This window comes from Gigantopelta aegis, chromosome 6 (assembly GCF_016097555.1).
Source record: "Gigantopelta aegis isolate Gae_Host chromosome 6, Gae_host_genome, whole genome shotgun sequence".
Taxonomy (NCBI): Eukaryota; Metazoa; Mollusca; class Gastropoda; order Neomphalida; family Peltospiridae; genus Gigantopelta; species Gigantopelta aegis.
The window spans coordinates 10116017-10130924 of record NC_054704.1 but is presented as its reverse complement, the minus strand read 5'-3'; the positions used below and the strand labels follow the sequence as shown (position 1 = coordinate 10130924).

The window sequence follows — 14908 nt, the reverse complement described above, 5'->3', positions numbered from 1 at the left end:
TGGACCTCTGTGGAGTGCTCACTGCACGTGGGTGGTGTGAATGGAAACCTGAAAAACATAAATAATGAAAACACAGTTCGAATTATAACATTCAGTGAGTGAAGTGGAGGAACATGTATCTTGTATTCAGTCACTTGAGGTGCTTGCATCGCAGGATCAAATCACCTTGGTGGATCCATTCAAATGATTGGGGGTTTTCTCGTTCCAACCAGTACACCATAACTGGTCAAAGACTGTGGTATGTGCTTTCCTGTCTGAGGGAAAATGCATATAAAAGATCCCTTGCTGCATTAGAAATTTTACATCCAATAGCCAATGATTAATAAATCAGTGTGCTCTAGTGGTGTCGTTAAAAAAACAAATTTATATTTGTATTCAGTACCTGTGATTGTTTTTCTCTTTTTCCATCTTCCAAAATGAGTGTCAAGAACTGTCAATATGTTCCACAGAATAAATATATCTCACTGAAAGCCTGAGATAGTCACAGACCTTGCCATGAAAAATAACTGAGTGGAATGATGAATTGCTCCCCTAACTTAGATGATGGAGTTCCATTACCATTATTACCATTGCACATCAATATTTAATCCTTTTAAAGTACTATTAAACAAAATTCACATGCTAAGGTAAGCTAAAAAAACAAACCTCTCCTTGAACGAGTGATGGGGAGCCAGAGAAAAAGCTTCCCTTATGCCCCCATCACACCAAACTAGTTCTCACTACGTTCTTGAAAATGTTGCCGAACGGGCTCAAACTGTGTGCGAACGGAGTGGACGTAGTAACAACTTTTTCGGTCTTTTTACGAACTTCATGGACGGGCTAGGACAGAAGGGTGCTCCAGAACTTTGAGCCTGCTCAAAATTTTCTGGCGGCCATCCAGTTCTGCAATTAGACGGAGTGACAACATACTTAAAACGAGATGGACGTACTACAAATGGAATTGCTGTACTTCGATCCTACTAGGGACGTGTTACGACGTGGTGCAGTCGGGCATCAATTGCAGTACGTGTGCACACCGACCAGGTCCGTTTGTAGCTCGTTCATCCCGTTCGCAGACAGACCCAACTCCACTGCATTATGTCCTTAGTCAGTCGTTATTCCGTGCAAATACGTTCAAAACTAAAAAAAAAATGTTCTGAAGGTGTTGACAATACGTTTCTGCACGGTTCTAAAAGTTCGCAGTAGGTTCTCATTAAGTTCTACTCGTTTTAAGTATGTTTGTGTAGTTCTCACGCTCTTCTTACTACATCCACCCCGTCTGCACTACGATAGGACAAGGTAGGGTATAAATACGACCGTTTCCTCACTGGAGGCATGATGATCGAAGATGGTCGGAACTGTCATTGACTTGATGTGTTGATGTGTACAGCTTGAAGCGGCGAACGTGAATGAGGACTGGCAACAACGCGCTGGGTATTTATAGCAGTCAGGCCAGGACGCGATTGCAATTAAGTTCTGCACGCATTAGGGACGAGATGAGGACGTGGTGAGAACGAGGTGAACTGTCTGGGAACGAGGTGGTCGAGTTAAGAACTAGTTAGAACGGGTTTGGACATATTGGGAACGAGGTAGAACTAGTTCAGAACGGGTTTAAATTGACTACGGACGGGCTTGGACTGCCTGGAAACGTTGTCCGCATGAGGTGAACGGGCAATTTTACCCGATCTGAACTTGATACCAACGGACTGCGGCCGGGATAAAGACGAGATGGACGTATTGAGGACTGTTTATGAACGAACTAGCATCGTATTTTAGACATTATTTGGCCAAAGTTACACATTCTACCCTGACCACAGACCATTTTACAATTATTTTTAGGATGGGGTAGGACGTTTTGAGAACTACTTTGGTGTGACATAAGCATTAAACGGCGAGCTGTGAAGTCAGTAAGTCCCATCTCCCAGCGCCAGGATATGTCTGTCAGTGTGACTGTAAATGTGTTTTTATATTACCTGGTGATTGCAGACATCTCCCATGGACTAAATGGTGTTTCCCAATGCCATTAATATATGTGATAAGATGATGGCTATTAAGTATCAGATCAATAATCTGACCTGTTTCATTTATGTCTATGTGTATTCCATATGGTTAGTTGATAGCTGTTTAAGAGGTGTTAGTTGAACCAGTGATTGTCTGTGAAGCCAATGTATTATTTTAATCATACGCAACCCAGGAAAATGGCTCAATGTTTTGTGGAACAAAGCATCCACTACAACTGAGTAATTGTAAACAAATCAATTGGTTATAGTGAATAGTGAATATTTTAACATGGCAGCTCATCAGTTTGAGAGAGATGAAACATGAGTCTTATATGACATATAGTCATGTATCTCGGACAGTATTTCACAGTTCCTGATTGGTAATACAATATGTTATGTGTGATAAATTGCAATCTCCCCTCACATTAATACAACACAAACACACCCACAGTTGTAATGACTCACAATCTCACGTCACGATATTATAACATCAGTTACTAATGCAAAACACAAACACACCCACAGTTGTAATGACTCACAATCTCACGTCACGATATTATAACATCAGTTACTAATGCAAAATACAAACACGCCCACAGTTGTAATGACTCACAATCTCACGTCACGATATTATAACATCAGTTACTAATGCAAAACACAAACACGCCCACAGTTGTAAAAATTCACAATCTCACGTCACCATATTATAACATCATTTACTAAATTAAATGCAAAATGCAAACACTACATTTTTAATAAACTTGCAAACTGGTCTCACTTATTACAACCTGATCACTAGGAGTAGCTTATGAGTGAGTAAGTGAATAAGTGAGTTAGGTTTTAAGTTCATGTTCAGAGCAAGCTGTTGTAGCACATGCCTGTTTGACTCACACCAACTCATCCAACCATGACAGGAAGGGGGGGGGGGGGGGGGGGGGGTGGGAGAAGGCAGGACCGCCTGGTCTGGCAGGTGCAATGGAGCACAGGCAGGCCAGCTATGGTCGGTAACGGGTGGGGTAAGTAGCTTATGTTGTGGCACACGTCTTACAATAATCAAGTTACACATCAAAAATGTCTGCTGTGTTGTTGACCAATTAAAAAAGGTGTGCAGTGTTGTTGGCTAATTAAAAAATATCTGCTGTGTTCTTGACCATTTAAAATTTGGCTGCTGTGTTGTTGACCAATTAGAAAAAGGTGTGCTGTGTTGTTGACCAATTAAAAAAGGTGTTCTGTGTTGTTGGCCAATTACAAAATGCTGCTGTGTTGTTGACCAATTAAAAAATGTCTGCTGTGCTGTTGATTAATTACAAAATGTCTGCTGTGTTGTTGACCAATTAAAAAAGGTGTGCTGTGTTGCTGACCAATTAAAAAAGGTGTTCTGTGTTGTTGGCCAATTAAAAAATGTCTGCTGTGTTGTTGACCAATTAAAAAAGGTGTTCTGTGTTGTTGACCAATTAAAAAAGATGTGCTGTGTTGTTGGCCAATTAAAAAATACCTGCTGTGCTACTGACCAATTACAAAATGTCTGCTGTGTTGTTGACCAATTAAAAAAGGTGTTCTGTGTTGTTGACCAATTAAAAAAGGTGTGCTGTGTTGTTGGCCAATTAGAAAAAGGTGTGCTGTGTTGTTGACCAATTAAAAAAGGTGTGCTGTGTTGACCAATTAAAAAACAGCTGCTGTGTTGTTGGCCAATTGTAAAAATGTCTGCTGTGTTGTTGGCCAATTAAAAAGGTATGCTGTGTTGTTGGCCGATTAAAAAAGGTGTGCTGTGTTGTTGGCCAATTGAAAAAGGTGTGCTGTGTTTTGGCCAATTGTAAAAATGTGTGCTGTGTTGTTGGCCAATTAAAAAAGGTGTGCTGTGTGTTGTTGAGCAAACTGTCCTTTAATGTTTTGCCTTAGTTGGATTCTATACATGTAAGCTGTTAAATAAGCAATAAACATGCCTGTTGTTGTTTTTTTTTTACTTCTTTTGAAGTTACAAAATAACTATTTTTACCTGCTCAAATTAAAAAGATCAAATAAAACTTCAAATAGAACTAAAAAAACAACACCAACAAACAATTGTTCATCATCTACTAAGCACCTAACACATCCATTCCAAGTTTTGATTATGTTGAAGCAAGACGTGTGTCTGTGCTCGCTCGAGCTACCCCCCCACCTGGGGGGACTCATCACCAGCTTTGGAATGCTTCTGGAATACCGGGTTTCGTGCACCGGGTCACGGGCTTCCGTGACCTTGGTGTACGGGGACCCGGTACTGCCGAAGAAAGGAAGGTGGAGGAAGAGGAGACGTGCACCAGGGAAGGCTCAGGCGGAGGCAAAACCGGTGGCTAAACCACCGGCAGCGGCTCCGTCTGCTTCGCCACCCACCGCCGCCCCCCCGTAAGAAGACTGGAGTGGAAGAGGCCCCAGCCCCTGACATCCCGTCCTCTACGATGGTTCCAGTTGGACCAACTCCACAGGCCATGACTTCAGCGCCTCCGGTTGTGCCGCCGATTATACAGGCGGCACCCGTTGAGGCGCAGGCCCGAAAACTGGCTATTGTGAAGCGGAAGGCAACCACTCCCCCGAGTGGCCAACCAGACAAGCTATGCCCTCCGACTCAACCGCCGAATCCTGTCACGGACACCGAGGAGCAGTGGTCACTTAAGGCCGGCAAGATACCAACACGCTACTCCAGGATAGTTAGGACCAACCTCGGGGATGTTCGTCACCTGCTTAGTCAACCGAAGCAGCAATCTTTCCAGCCTCTGCCAAAGACCGAAGGAGAATTCGCGGTGCACAAGGTCACTATGCAGGATGGGCGTGGGATCTGTCTCACGGTGCGCCGGAATGGCCTTTACCATCAAGGATTGCTATTAGAAGAAATGGACAACCCGACCCTCCATCGCGTCATTAAGACAGTCACCGGGGAAGATTAACGTCCTATTACAGAATACTTGGCAACAGGCACGTACTGGCAAGCCCTCCGGCAACTTGACGCTTTCTTGTTCATCCATTCTCCTTGCCGACATCCCCTCTACCAACATCCGTTTCCTCCGTGAGTATGGACTGTACTAGACTTTAATTTTTTAGGCCGTCATTTCAAAAACTTTGTTTATTTTTTTGTAAACAGTCGGTAAACCTTTATTTTAGGCAGTCCGTCTAAATTGCTCAAAATCACCTTAAAACCTTTTCGGCCGAGCAGTCATAAACCTTTTGGTTTTAATTTAGAGTCCAGACATGTTTTTGGATGCAGTTACTCTTTGTAGACTTAGGTAAATTACAGGCTTCACCGAGGAATCGAAATTCAGCCAATCAGAGCACGGCTCCCACTCGGTGTTACTTCAAGTTTGCGAAGTGTCTGCTATTCGGTCCGCGCTCACGCCTGACCGCACTAAATGGCTTTTTTCCAAAACCTGCCCACTTCAAACTCAATCCCCCCCGCTCTGGAGTTGGTCACTGGCGATGTCAGAGGCTAAGTCCGTAGTGGGCGTGTCTGAACCTTTTTGGATAGGGGCACGTTAATAGGATTCTGATTCCGATTCCTAACACATACATATATATGTTTGACCATTTCCATATAAAAATCAATAGACTAGCTCATCAATCTACATTTTAAAACCATTTCAACACATGACTAAAACAAACATTCATATGTGAAATATTCAAAGTAGTTGAAGATTAAACATAATTACTTTTTTGGGGTTATTTTGGAGTATTGAGTTTTGGCCAAACCAAAAACAAAGAATTGATGGAGCTTCAAAGATTAAAATGACATGGCACAGAATGTGGTGTGATTTAGCAAAGTTGGTAAAACGGTTGCCATGCTTGGGTCGTAGGATCAAATCACACTGGATTTTCAACCAGCCTCAGTGGTGTCGTGGTTAAGCCATTGGACTACAGGCTGGTAGGTACAGGGTTCGCAGCCCGGTACCGGCTCCCACCCAGAGCGAGTTTTAATGATTCAGTGGGTAGGTGTTAGGCCACTACACCCTCTACTCTCTCACTAACCATTAACCAACTAGCAACTAACCCACTGTCCTGGACAGACAGCCCAGGTAGCTGAGGTGCCAGGACAGTGTGCTTGAACTCTAATTGGATATGAGCATGAAAATAAGTTGAAATGAAATGAGGGATGTAATAAAAACAAAACAGATATTAAGTACTCTCACTAGGTAATTATGGGTTAAATGTTTTGAAATTGGACACCGCATTTCATGTGCATTGACACATTTAAACAGCATTTCACTTTCCATCATCTATCTAAAAATTAAAAAATATATCTATTAAGACCAAACAAATAAATTTCTGGTCTCTGGACAGCGTACGTGTTGATTTTGACCCTCGCACGTCAACTTTTTTTTTTCTTTTTTAAATTTCCTGTGGTATGACATTGATTTTTGCCGGGCTTTTCTTGCTATGACATAAAACCGCATTTGGAGCCAAAATGCCATCGCTCGTGAACTAGGGTGTGCATTCTAATTACAATTTAAATATGACCCTTATTTCGGTATCAAACATACCAACTTTTTTGTGTAATTCATGCTTTAAAAAAAGAAAAGAAAAAAAGCTGCATCAATTCTGGAACTTTGGTGGGTGGGGGGGTGGGGGGTGGGGGGAGGAAGGGGTGGTGGTGGTTAATTTCAAAGATTTTAGGGAACATAATTTTACCCTTCTTACACTGCACAGAAACCCTGCTTATATATCAACTTGTGCTGTCCTGTCTGTGGGAAAATGCATATAAGAGAACCCTTTCTGCTAATGGAAAATCAAGTGGGTTCCCTCTGAAAAAGTCATGTCAGAATTTAAAAATGTTTCACATCTAATGTACTCTAGTGATGTTGTTAAAAAAACCCCACCCAAAACCTAACCCCAAAACAAACAACAACTTACCGGTAATCAACATTCAGAAAGTGTTACAATGTTTAGAACAGAACTGGTAATTGTTAACCTTTTTACAAAAGACAAAGACAGGAAGAGTGTTCATGTAGCACTAAAACCTGCAATTCCACAAACATAGAGAGTATGTTCAGCTCTAATATGTAGTCTAATACAAGTTCATTGAATATATTTTTTTTTTCAAATGTCTGGGATTAATTTCCAGGAAACAGCAGATTCTCAAATATCAAATACTTGTCCTTGAACAAATAATTGGTTTAGTTAGGTCTTAGTAAATGCCGAAAGGCCTGACTTTTGGCTTCAAGGAGACTCTGACATTTGCTGCTGACATTTGAAAGAGTTTCCTGAAAGTGTGTTTACAAGGTCACTAGAACACCAGAAACAGTACACTACAGCCCCTCCCCACAACTGGTATATCAAAGGTCATGGTATGTGCAATCCTGTCTATGCTAAGTGGATATAAAAGATCCTTTGTTACTATTCAGTTAAAGAGACTGACACTAGTTTTTAAACACTGCAGTGTATTTTTCGCTATTAGAGCCGTTTTTAATAATTGACATACTGGGTAAGACATTGTTAAAATTATCCATTTTCATACATCCAAAGTGTTTTTGGTCTTCCTGGTATTTCTAATACCAGGTACCACGAAATGTATTTTTCATATTTTAAAAATGCACCTACCTGTAAGAAGTAACAGTTATATACTACTTTGAAGGATATTTCCACATTTCAATGTCACTGACTCTTGTTTCATACTATTATAACTTTATCTAAATGTGTTACAGGTTTGTAGATTAACCAAACTTAGTGTTCCTTTTCACGGGTTGAAGCTAGGGTCTTTAATCAGCATTGAGTTTCTTCTTTTACTATTAAGTTAAAAAAATTTAAGTTTGTTTTATAAATTTAAAGACACCACTAGAGTACATTAATCTATTCATCATCATATAATTTTTAACTTGTACTATTAGAGTAAACCCAATACATTTTTTCTTTAGTAGCAAGGGATCTTTTATAGGCACTTTCCTACAGACAGGACAGCACATACATGGTTGGAAAGACAAATAATAGTAGGAAAAAAAAAATGTTTGTTTAACCACTCCCCAGCACATTTTTAAAGAACATATCTTATAACATATGGTTATTAGAAGACAGAATCTAACAACATTCAAGATCTCGTGGGAGCTCCTGAATCCGTCACTGAAGGAAAATGAAGAAATGAATGAATAAATGAACAAATGAATAAATTAATGAACAAATGAATGAATAAATGAACAAATGAATAAATTAATGAACAAATGAATGAATAAATGAACAAATGAATGAATAAATGAACAAATTAATAAATTAATAAACAAATAAATGAATGAACTTTTAATGACACATCTGCTATTGGGTGTCCGACAAAGGTAAACACTATAAGTTGTAGAAGCATCACGAGGGGTATATGGCTTTTTATGTTCTTTTACTCCGAGCTGAAGGCGAGGGGGTAAAAAGAAAACACAGAGGGTACATAAAAAGCCATATACCCTGAGAGATGCTTCTACAACGAATTTATCTTGCTGACATGTTAAACCATATAGCCAAATAATCAAAATAATGCCAGACAATAATTGTTAACAATTTATTAATGGAGCCGTACCACGCAGACGCGAACGAAACCACTTGCCAGTGACAAAAAATAGTTCCATCGATAAACGAGTTTTTAACTTCAAATGTTTGTGATACGAAATTGTCTGAAACAGATATTAATAAAAAAAAAAAAAAACTTTATTTATTTATAATCTAATTATTGCTTTAGCATTAACTGGGGTGGCTGGAAACTGTTGGAAATTACAGACGGGGTATAAGAGAATTTGGCTCCACCCACAGGGGTATAAGTGATTTGTCCAACGGCAAACAACCAATGAGATTAAAGAATTTTACATGAAGGCGACATAAATATATTTATTATCCACATAGTTCAATTAAGATATATATGGAAATATAACCAGTATGACATGTGTGTAATAATGATTTCTCATGCACAACAAATGACGTAATTTTGGGAAAGCGACATCATAACATAACATGACTTTCCCAGGCTTAGCCCTATGTAAATTTGCTTACCAAAAATACATTATTTCAGAAAAACCAAAATGACATCATTTCGGAAAATAATGTCGTTTGGTCGTCTCCTTCTGGTGACTTTGAAACAGTTTGAAGTGGTCTTTGTTAGTCTTTTCATAAAAAATAATATTATGGATAATAAATAAATTATTACACTCACATGTGAATCATACTGATTTTGTGCTCAGGCAATACAAAAATCCTAATACTCGTTTCGTAAAATCAGTACAACACACATGCAAGCTCGTATAATAATCAGTATTAATTTAAAAAAAAAAAAAAAAAATTATAATTAAAAAAGTGCAAAACTATAAATACCACAGGTAGATATGTGTCTATTAAAGAAATTCAAATTAACTTTAATTTCATGTACTTAAATGTTTGTGGTTTTGCAAAAACAACCATTTTGTTCAGCACTTAAATTCATGGATCGAAAGATACAGGTAGTATCATTATTAGTATATATTATATGTATACATGTATAATATTTTCATTGTGTTCTTAAATTCACTGATTGCACTAGTCTACGAAATACACAAAAATTAAACCACCATAAAAAAAAAGTGATTTCACAGTATTTACATCAGCTTGCACCTCTAAGAATAATTAAATGTCTTCTCTAATCTGTTGACAAGTCTTTGATTTTGTTTATTATTAAAAAGAAATACTTTACAAGTAAAGTTTTAGCACTTATTTGTATATTTGTATTAATTTTGCAGTGAGAGTTGGTTTGTTTTTGTAAAACTTCTGTTGGATGGTTTGAACATTAAAATGTTTTTTGAAGTATTGTTCACATTTTTTAAAGTTCATAATAATGTACATGAACATGTATGCATGCATACCAAGCCCGTAGCCAGGGGGATTCGTAGGGTGACACCCAGAGAATCCCCTTTTGTTATATATCTGAATGAATTATTACAATATTAAAACAATGTTACACTCTAGCCAACTGACAATCAATTTTATATGTAACATTAAACAAAATAATAAATGCAGCCTACTTAATGTATTGCTGCAAATTTGCAACACCAGCCTTCAGAGGGTTAATTGAATTGTTGAAGTGGATGATTATGCCCACATGTTATATTGACTAACAGCAAAATTGTTTGTAGACTAATATTAGACCTACAATTTATTAATTGACCTAGTAATTTATTGAATTGTGTCCTGGCTGGCATAGGCCTAGGCCTATACTAATATGCCGTCAACGAAAAGGAAAGTGAGGGAAGAGCTTCAAAAACTACAAGTTTCGGCAAAACAATGCAAGAAGCTCACGGAATTCTTCAACAAAAGGTATGGAAATAATCACTGCAAATTTTTAATTTGAAAACCAAATTTAATAATAACTATCATCATCATGGGGGCGGGATCTAGCTCAGTCGGTAGAGCGCTCGCTTGAGGTCCTTCGGTTGTCGAAGGATCGAATCTCCTCGGTGGACCAATTCTCTGATTGGGCTTTTTTCGTTTCCAACCAGTGCACCACGACTGGTATACCAAAGGCCGTGGTATGTGCTATCCTGTCTGTGGGAAAGTGCATATAAAAGATCCCTTGCAACATGAAACAAGATATAGCGGGTTTCCTCTGACTAAGTGTCACAATTACCATATGTTTGACATCCAATAGCCGATGATTTGTAAATCGATGTGCTCTAGTGGTGTCGTTAAACAAAACAAACAAACTTTTAACTATCATCATGATGGACTTATTTAAAATCAATTATAATTTATAGGCAGCCGGCTCACGGCTTGTCATTCTTCAGAAAATTTAGAACTTACAATGCTTATGTTTTATTTTCTTACTAATAGGCCTCAATCTGATTCACTTACCGATGCTTCTGGTAGTGCTACTAACTGTGATGAAATTCATCTTCTAAACCATGGCGATGAATTGCAAGAAAGTCTAGTGGACACAACTTAAGAATCCAGTGGAGACCATCCAGACCAAATTGAAGTGATTGAGAGGAATGATGATGATCTTCAATCAGTTGAAAGACACTATGGTATGCATATTAAATTTGAGTTAAATTTGTAAGATGTCAACAGACAGACATTAAAATATACTCTGCCTCAATCAATACTTGCAGTAACTATATAGAGGATAATAAACGAGTTTCCAGTTATTATCAAATTTATGTCCCGAGTGAAATAATTTTCAGTTGTCACGAGCTTTAGCGAGTGACAAATGAAAATTATTTCACGAGGAACATAAATTTGTTAATAACTGGTACCGAGTTTGTTATTCTATTTATTACCTCAGCTATTTTTTCTCTAAAAACCTTTATTTTCCACGCACATGCACGAAGGCCGACCTGTATAGGAACGATGTAAACCATTTTACGCACTGTTCTGAGAATTACTATAACGTTGTAATTTAATCATGTTCATAGATAATTTTCAAAAACACAAGTTCTCTCTATTCTGCTTCAAAATCTATAATGAATTGCATTAAAATGACATTTTGTTATAAATTTAACACCAAAAACAGAGAGCCGTAAACACAAACTCTTTAAACTACATGACGTCATTGTGTGTTTGTCAAATCGTGATGACGTCATATTTAGTAGCGACAAAGCCATTGGTTTGTAAGTGTCAAATTGTCCAATAGTATTGTTCGTTAGACCAATGCAGAATATTTCTCACTGAGAAAATATTGAAAATTTTCCCTGTTATGAGTGACCGCTGGGGTAATAAAAAAAACAAAACAATAATAATAATGTTCCTCTTCCAGATGACTTGGGTCAGTTCATTGATGCGACAATGTCAGCTGCAGAAATAACTGCTAAACTGAAAGAGATGAGTGATGCTCAGACTTCGCATTTGCTTCAAAAGCATTATCGACCAGACTCGAGGTATGCTTTTCCATCTGTCTTCATGAATGGCTGTAATCGTTCTTTTAAGTATTCTTGGATTGAAAAGTACCCATGGATTGTCTATAGTGCAAGGCTTGATGGTGTCTTCTGTATTTACTGTGCCCTCTTTACAAAGGACCTTAGCAGTAGAGGCTCCCTTGTAAATCTGCCATTCACCAAATGGACATGATGTTCTCATGTTTTCAAGGATCATGCAACTTCAAAATCACACATTAGTGCTATTACTGATTCTGAAATATTTCAAGAGAATTTACTGCATACAGATAGAGCGGTACCAGTACTTCTAGAGAAGAAGAAAATGGAGATGATACGTGAAAACCGAGAAATATTGTCATGTATTGTTGAGGCAATTGTCTTTTGTGGGAGGCAGTGTATTGCCTTAAGGGGAGAGGTAGAAGCAGATGACCAGCCAGGAAACCCAGGAAATTTTCTGGCAATACTTAAGCTAATGAGTAGAGACAATGAAGTTCTAAACCATCATCTTAAGGATGCAAGGCAAAAGAATGGTAAATACATATCTCCCGACATTCAGAATCAGTTGATAAACATAATTGGTGAAGACATCCTACAAGCAAAACTTATTGATGAAGTTAGACAAGCTAAACTCTATTCCATTATGGCTGATGAGATAACAATGCACAACAAAGAACAGTTATCGATATGCCTCAGGTTTGTTGACAATGAAAATAATGTCCGTGAAGAATTCTTCGGATTTGTCTCTGTGATCAGAATTACTGGAGAAGCCTTGGCATGTACAGTTAACAACATTAAGAAACGCAGGCCTACCTGTCGAAAACCTAAGAGGACAAGGTTATGATGGTGCCGCATCGATGTCTAGCAACACTGTTGGCGTTCAGGTAAGAAAACGTGAAGAAGCCCCATTAGCAGTTTATACACACTGTAGCAGTCACTGCCTTAATCTAGTCCTGGCACACGCCTCTGCATTAACACCAGTAAGGAACATGTTGGACAAGTTAAAGGAGACATCATTATTCTTCAACAGCAGTCCTAAGCGCGAGGCCCTCCTATCGAGCATCATTCGGACTTGCAATCCCCATGATACATCAAGAAGGCAGTCTCTGCTAGACCTCTGCAAGACGAGATGGGCAGAACGACACCGAGCGTACCAGCACTTCTACCAGGCATATATCTACATAGTGAAATGTTTGGAAGTTATCGCTCATGGCCTGCATAACGATGAAGGTTTCGATGCAGATATGGCTCAGAATGGTAACTGGGATAGAAACAGCAAGGCCAGGGCATCATCTCTTCTCAATTCCCTGTGTGATTTTCAATTCATCGTTACATTTACGACCGTTTACAAACTCTTATCTTGATTGCATGGCATTACTGTTCTTCTACAAAAAGAAGCAAGTGATATTGTAAGTGCTGTTTCGATGATCGATGGAGTAAAGGAAGAGTACAAAGAAATAAGAAAGGATTTCGATAGCTACTTTGAAGGAGTGTACCAGCATGCTGTTTCTGTAGCTGCTTCAGTTGGCACTGAACCAACAGTACCACGGGTTGCGAAAAATCAGATGCACCGTGACAATGCCGTGTCAAGTAGCCCTTTGCAGTACTATCTAAGGAATACTGCAATTCCATTTATCGATCACATCATTGCAGAACTTGATAGCCAATTCTCCGATGTTTCTAAGAAGGCCTCAAAGTTATTGGCACTTGTTCCAAGTGTGTTTCTAACCAAGGATATCGGCTACGAGGACATCAAAGCTTGTGCCGAGTTATATCCAGACAGCATAGCCAGTGGTGCAGGAATGGACAATATTTCACTAGCCCTCTGGACCAGAACCAACTAAAATGTACTAGCCTGCAAGTATTTCTAGTAGTCCGCCAGCCCCATAGAACAATATTATTGTTTAACAATATTATAATATACATTTCAAATGATAGATATAAATTTGACAAAAACATTATTAATGGCACTTGGTTGGCCAAGTGATCAACATCACATGGCGAACAAAATCAAGCCTGCACCCCCCACCCCCCACCCCAAATCTTAATTAACAAAACAATAATAATAAAAAATATTCTGGAAATGACTAAGGTTTTCACATTTCTTCTCGTTTATTCTCAATGTAATAAATGTATTGTGTATTTCGTGATATTTCTGAAGTTTGTTTAAATGGTTTGGAATTCTGGCATGGCTGATGCGGAGTTGCGGATTTGATGGGGGATTGAGAGTTTACGGTTGTCAGAAAAAGATAAATTGCCAGTCGGACTAGTAGTTGTATTGTTTAATTCGTCTGTCAGAATATTTACTTGCATTTGGCGAGCGGGCGAGTACCTTCTGCACTCCTGATAGCACATACCATGGCCTTTGATATACCAATGATGGTGCACTTTCTGGAGTGAGAAATAGCCCAATCGGCTCACCGATGAGGATCAGTTCTAGACTGACCATGCATCAAGCGAGCAATTTACCACCAGGCTCCGTCCCGCCCAGGTGCACAGGTGTACACACATACTGGCAAAACATAAACATCATGTCTATTCATGCATGCATGTGTACTCCAGAATTCTGTGTGACAGGCAGGCACCCTCCCTACATTCAGTTCCAGTGAAATAGCTTGCATGACATCATTCTAATCCAGCACTCGTTGGTACGTATGGTTGAAACACCTGTACCGAACGAGCAATACTCCTGATATTTGTTTTGTGTTTGAATGTTAACTGGATGTAAGCATGGTATACACCCGATGTTTGATTGATTACTCCTGATAGTACTCCATTACCCCATTACCCAGCTTTATGAGAGAACTATAATGATGACAACATTGCTTCCCAAGTTGATGTATTACCAGATGTTGTTCACACTGCTGCCTACATGTGTGCTAATCACCAAGTTTAATGGACCCCCTAAAAAATAACAAAAACAACACACATAAAAAAACCCAAAACAACATGACAACAACAATAAAAAAAAAAAAATAAAAAAACACAATAAGAAAATAAGAAAAAGAAGAATTCTGTAGAATTAAATATCTTGGATGTCTACCATAAACCTTTTCAGTGCACCAGGATGAGCATCCATAGATACAACCATAAACCTTT

General features: G+C 38.7%; 1 protein-coding gene across 1 annotated transcript; it reads left to right on the top strand.

Annotated features, from left to right (window-relative positions):
• The first annotated feature begins 10226 nt into the window (after positions 1–10226).
• Positions 10227–12653, top strand: LOC121374364 (52 kDa repressor of the inhibitor of the protein kinase-like). The gene is made up of 2 exons (XM_041501467.1): positions 10227–10259; positions 12024–12653. The coding sequence occupies exons 1-2, from the start codon at positions 10227–10229 to the stop codon at positions 12651–12653; spliced, it is 663 nt and encodes a 220-aa protein (XP_041357401.1).
• Positions 12654–14908: the final 2255 nt, after the last annotated feature.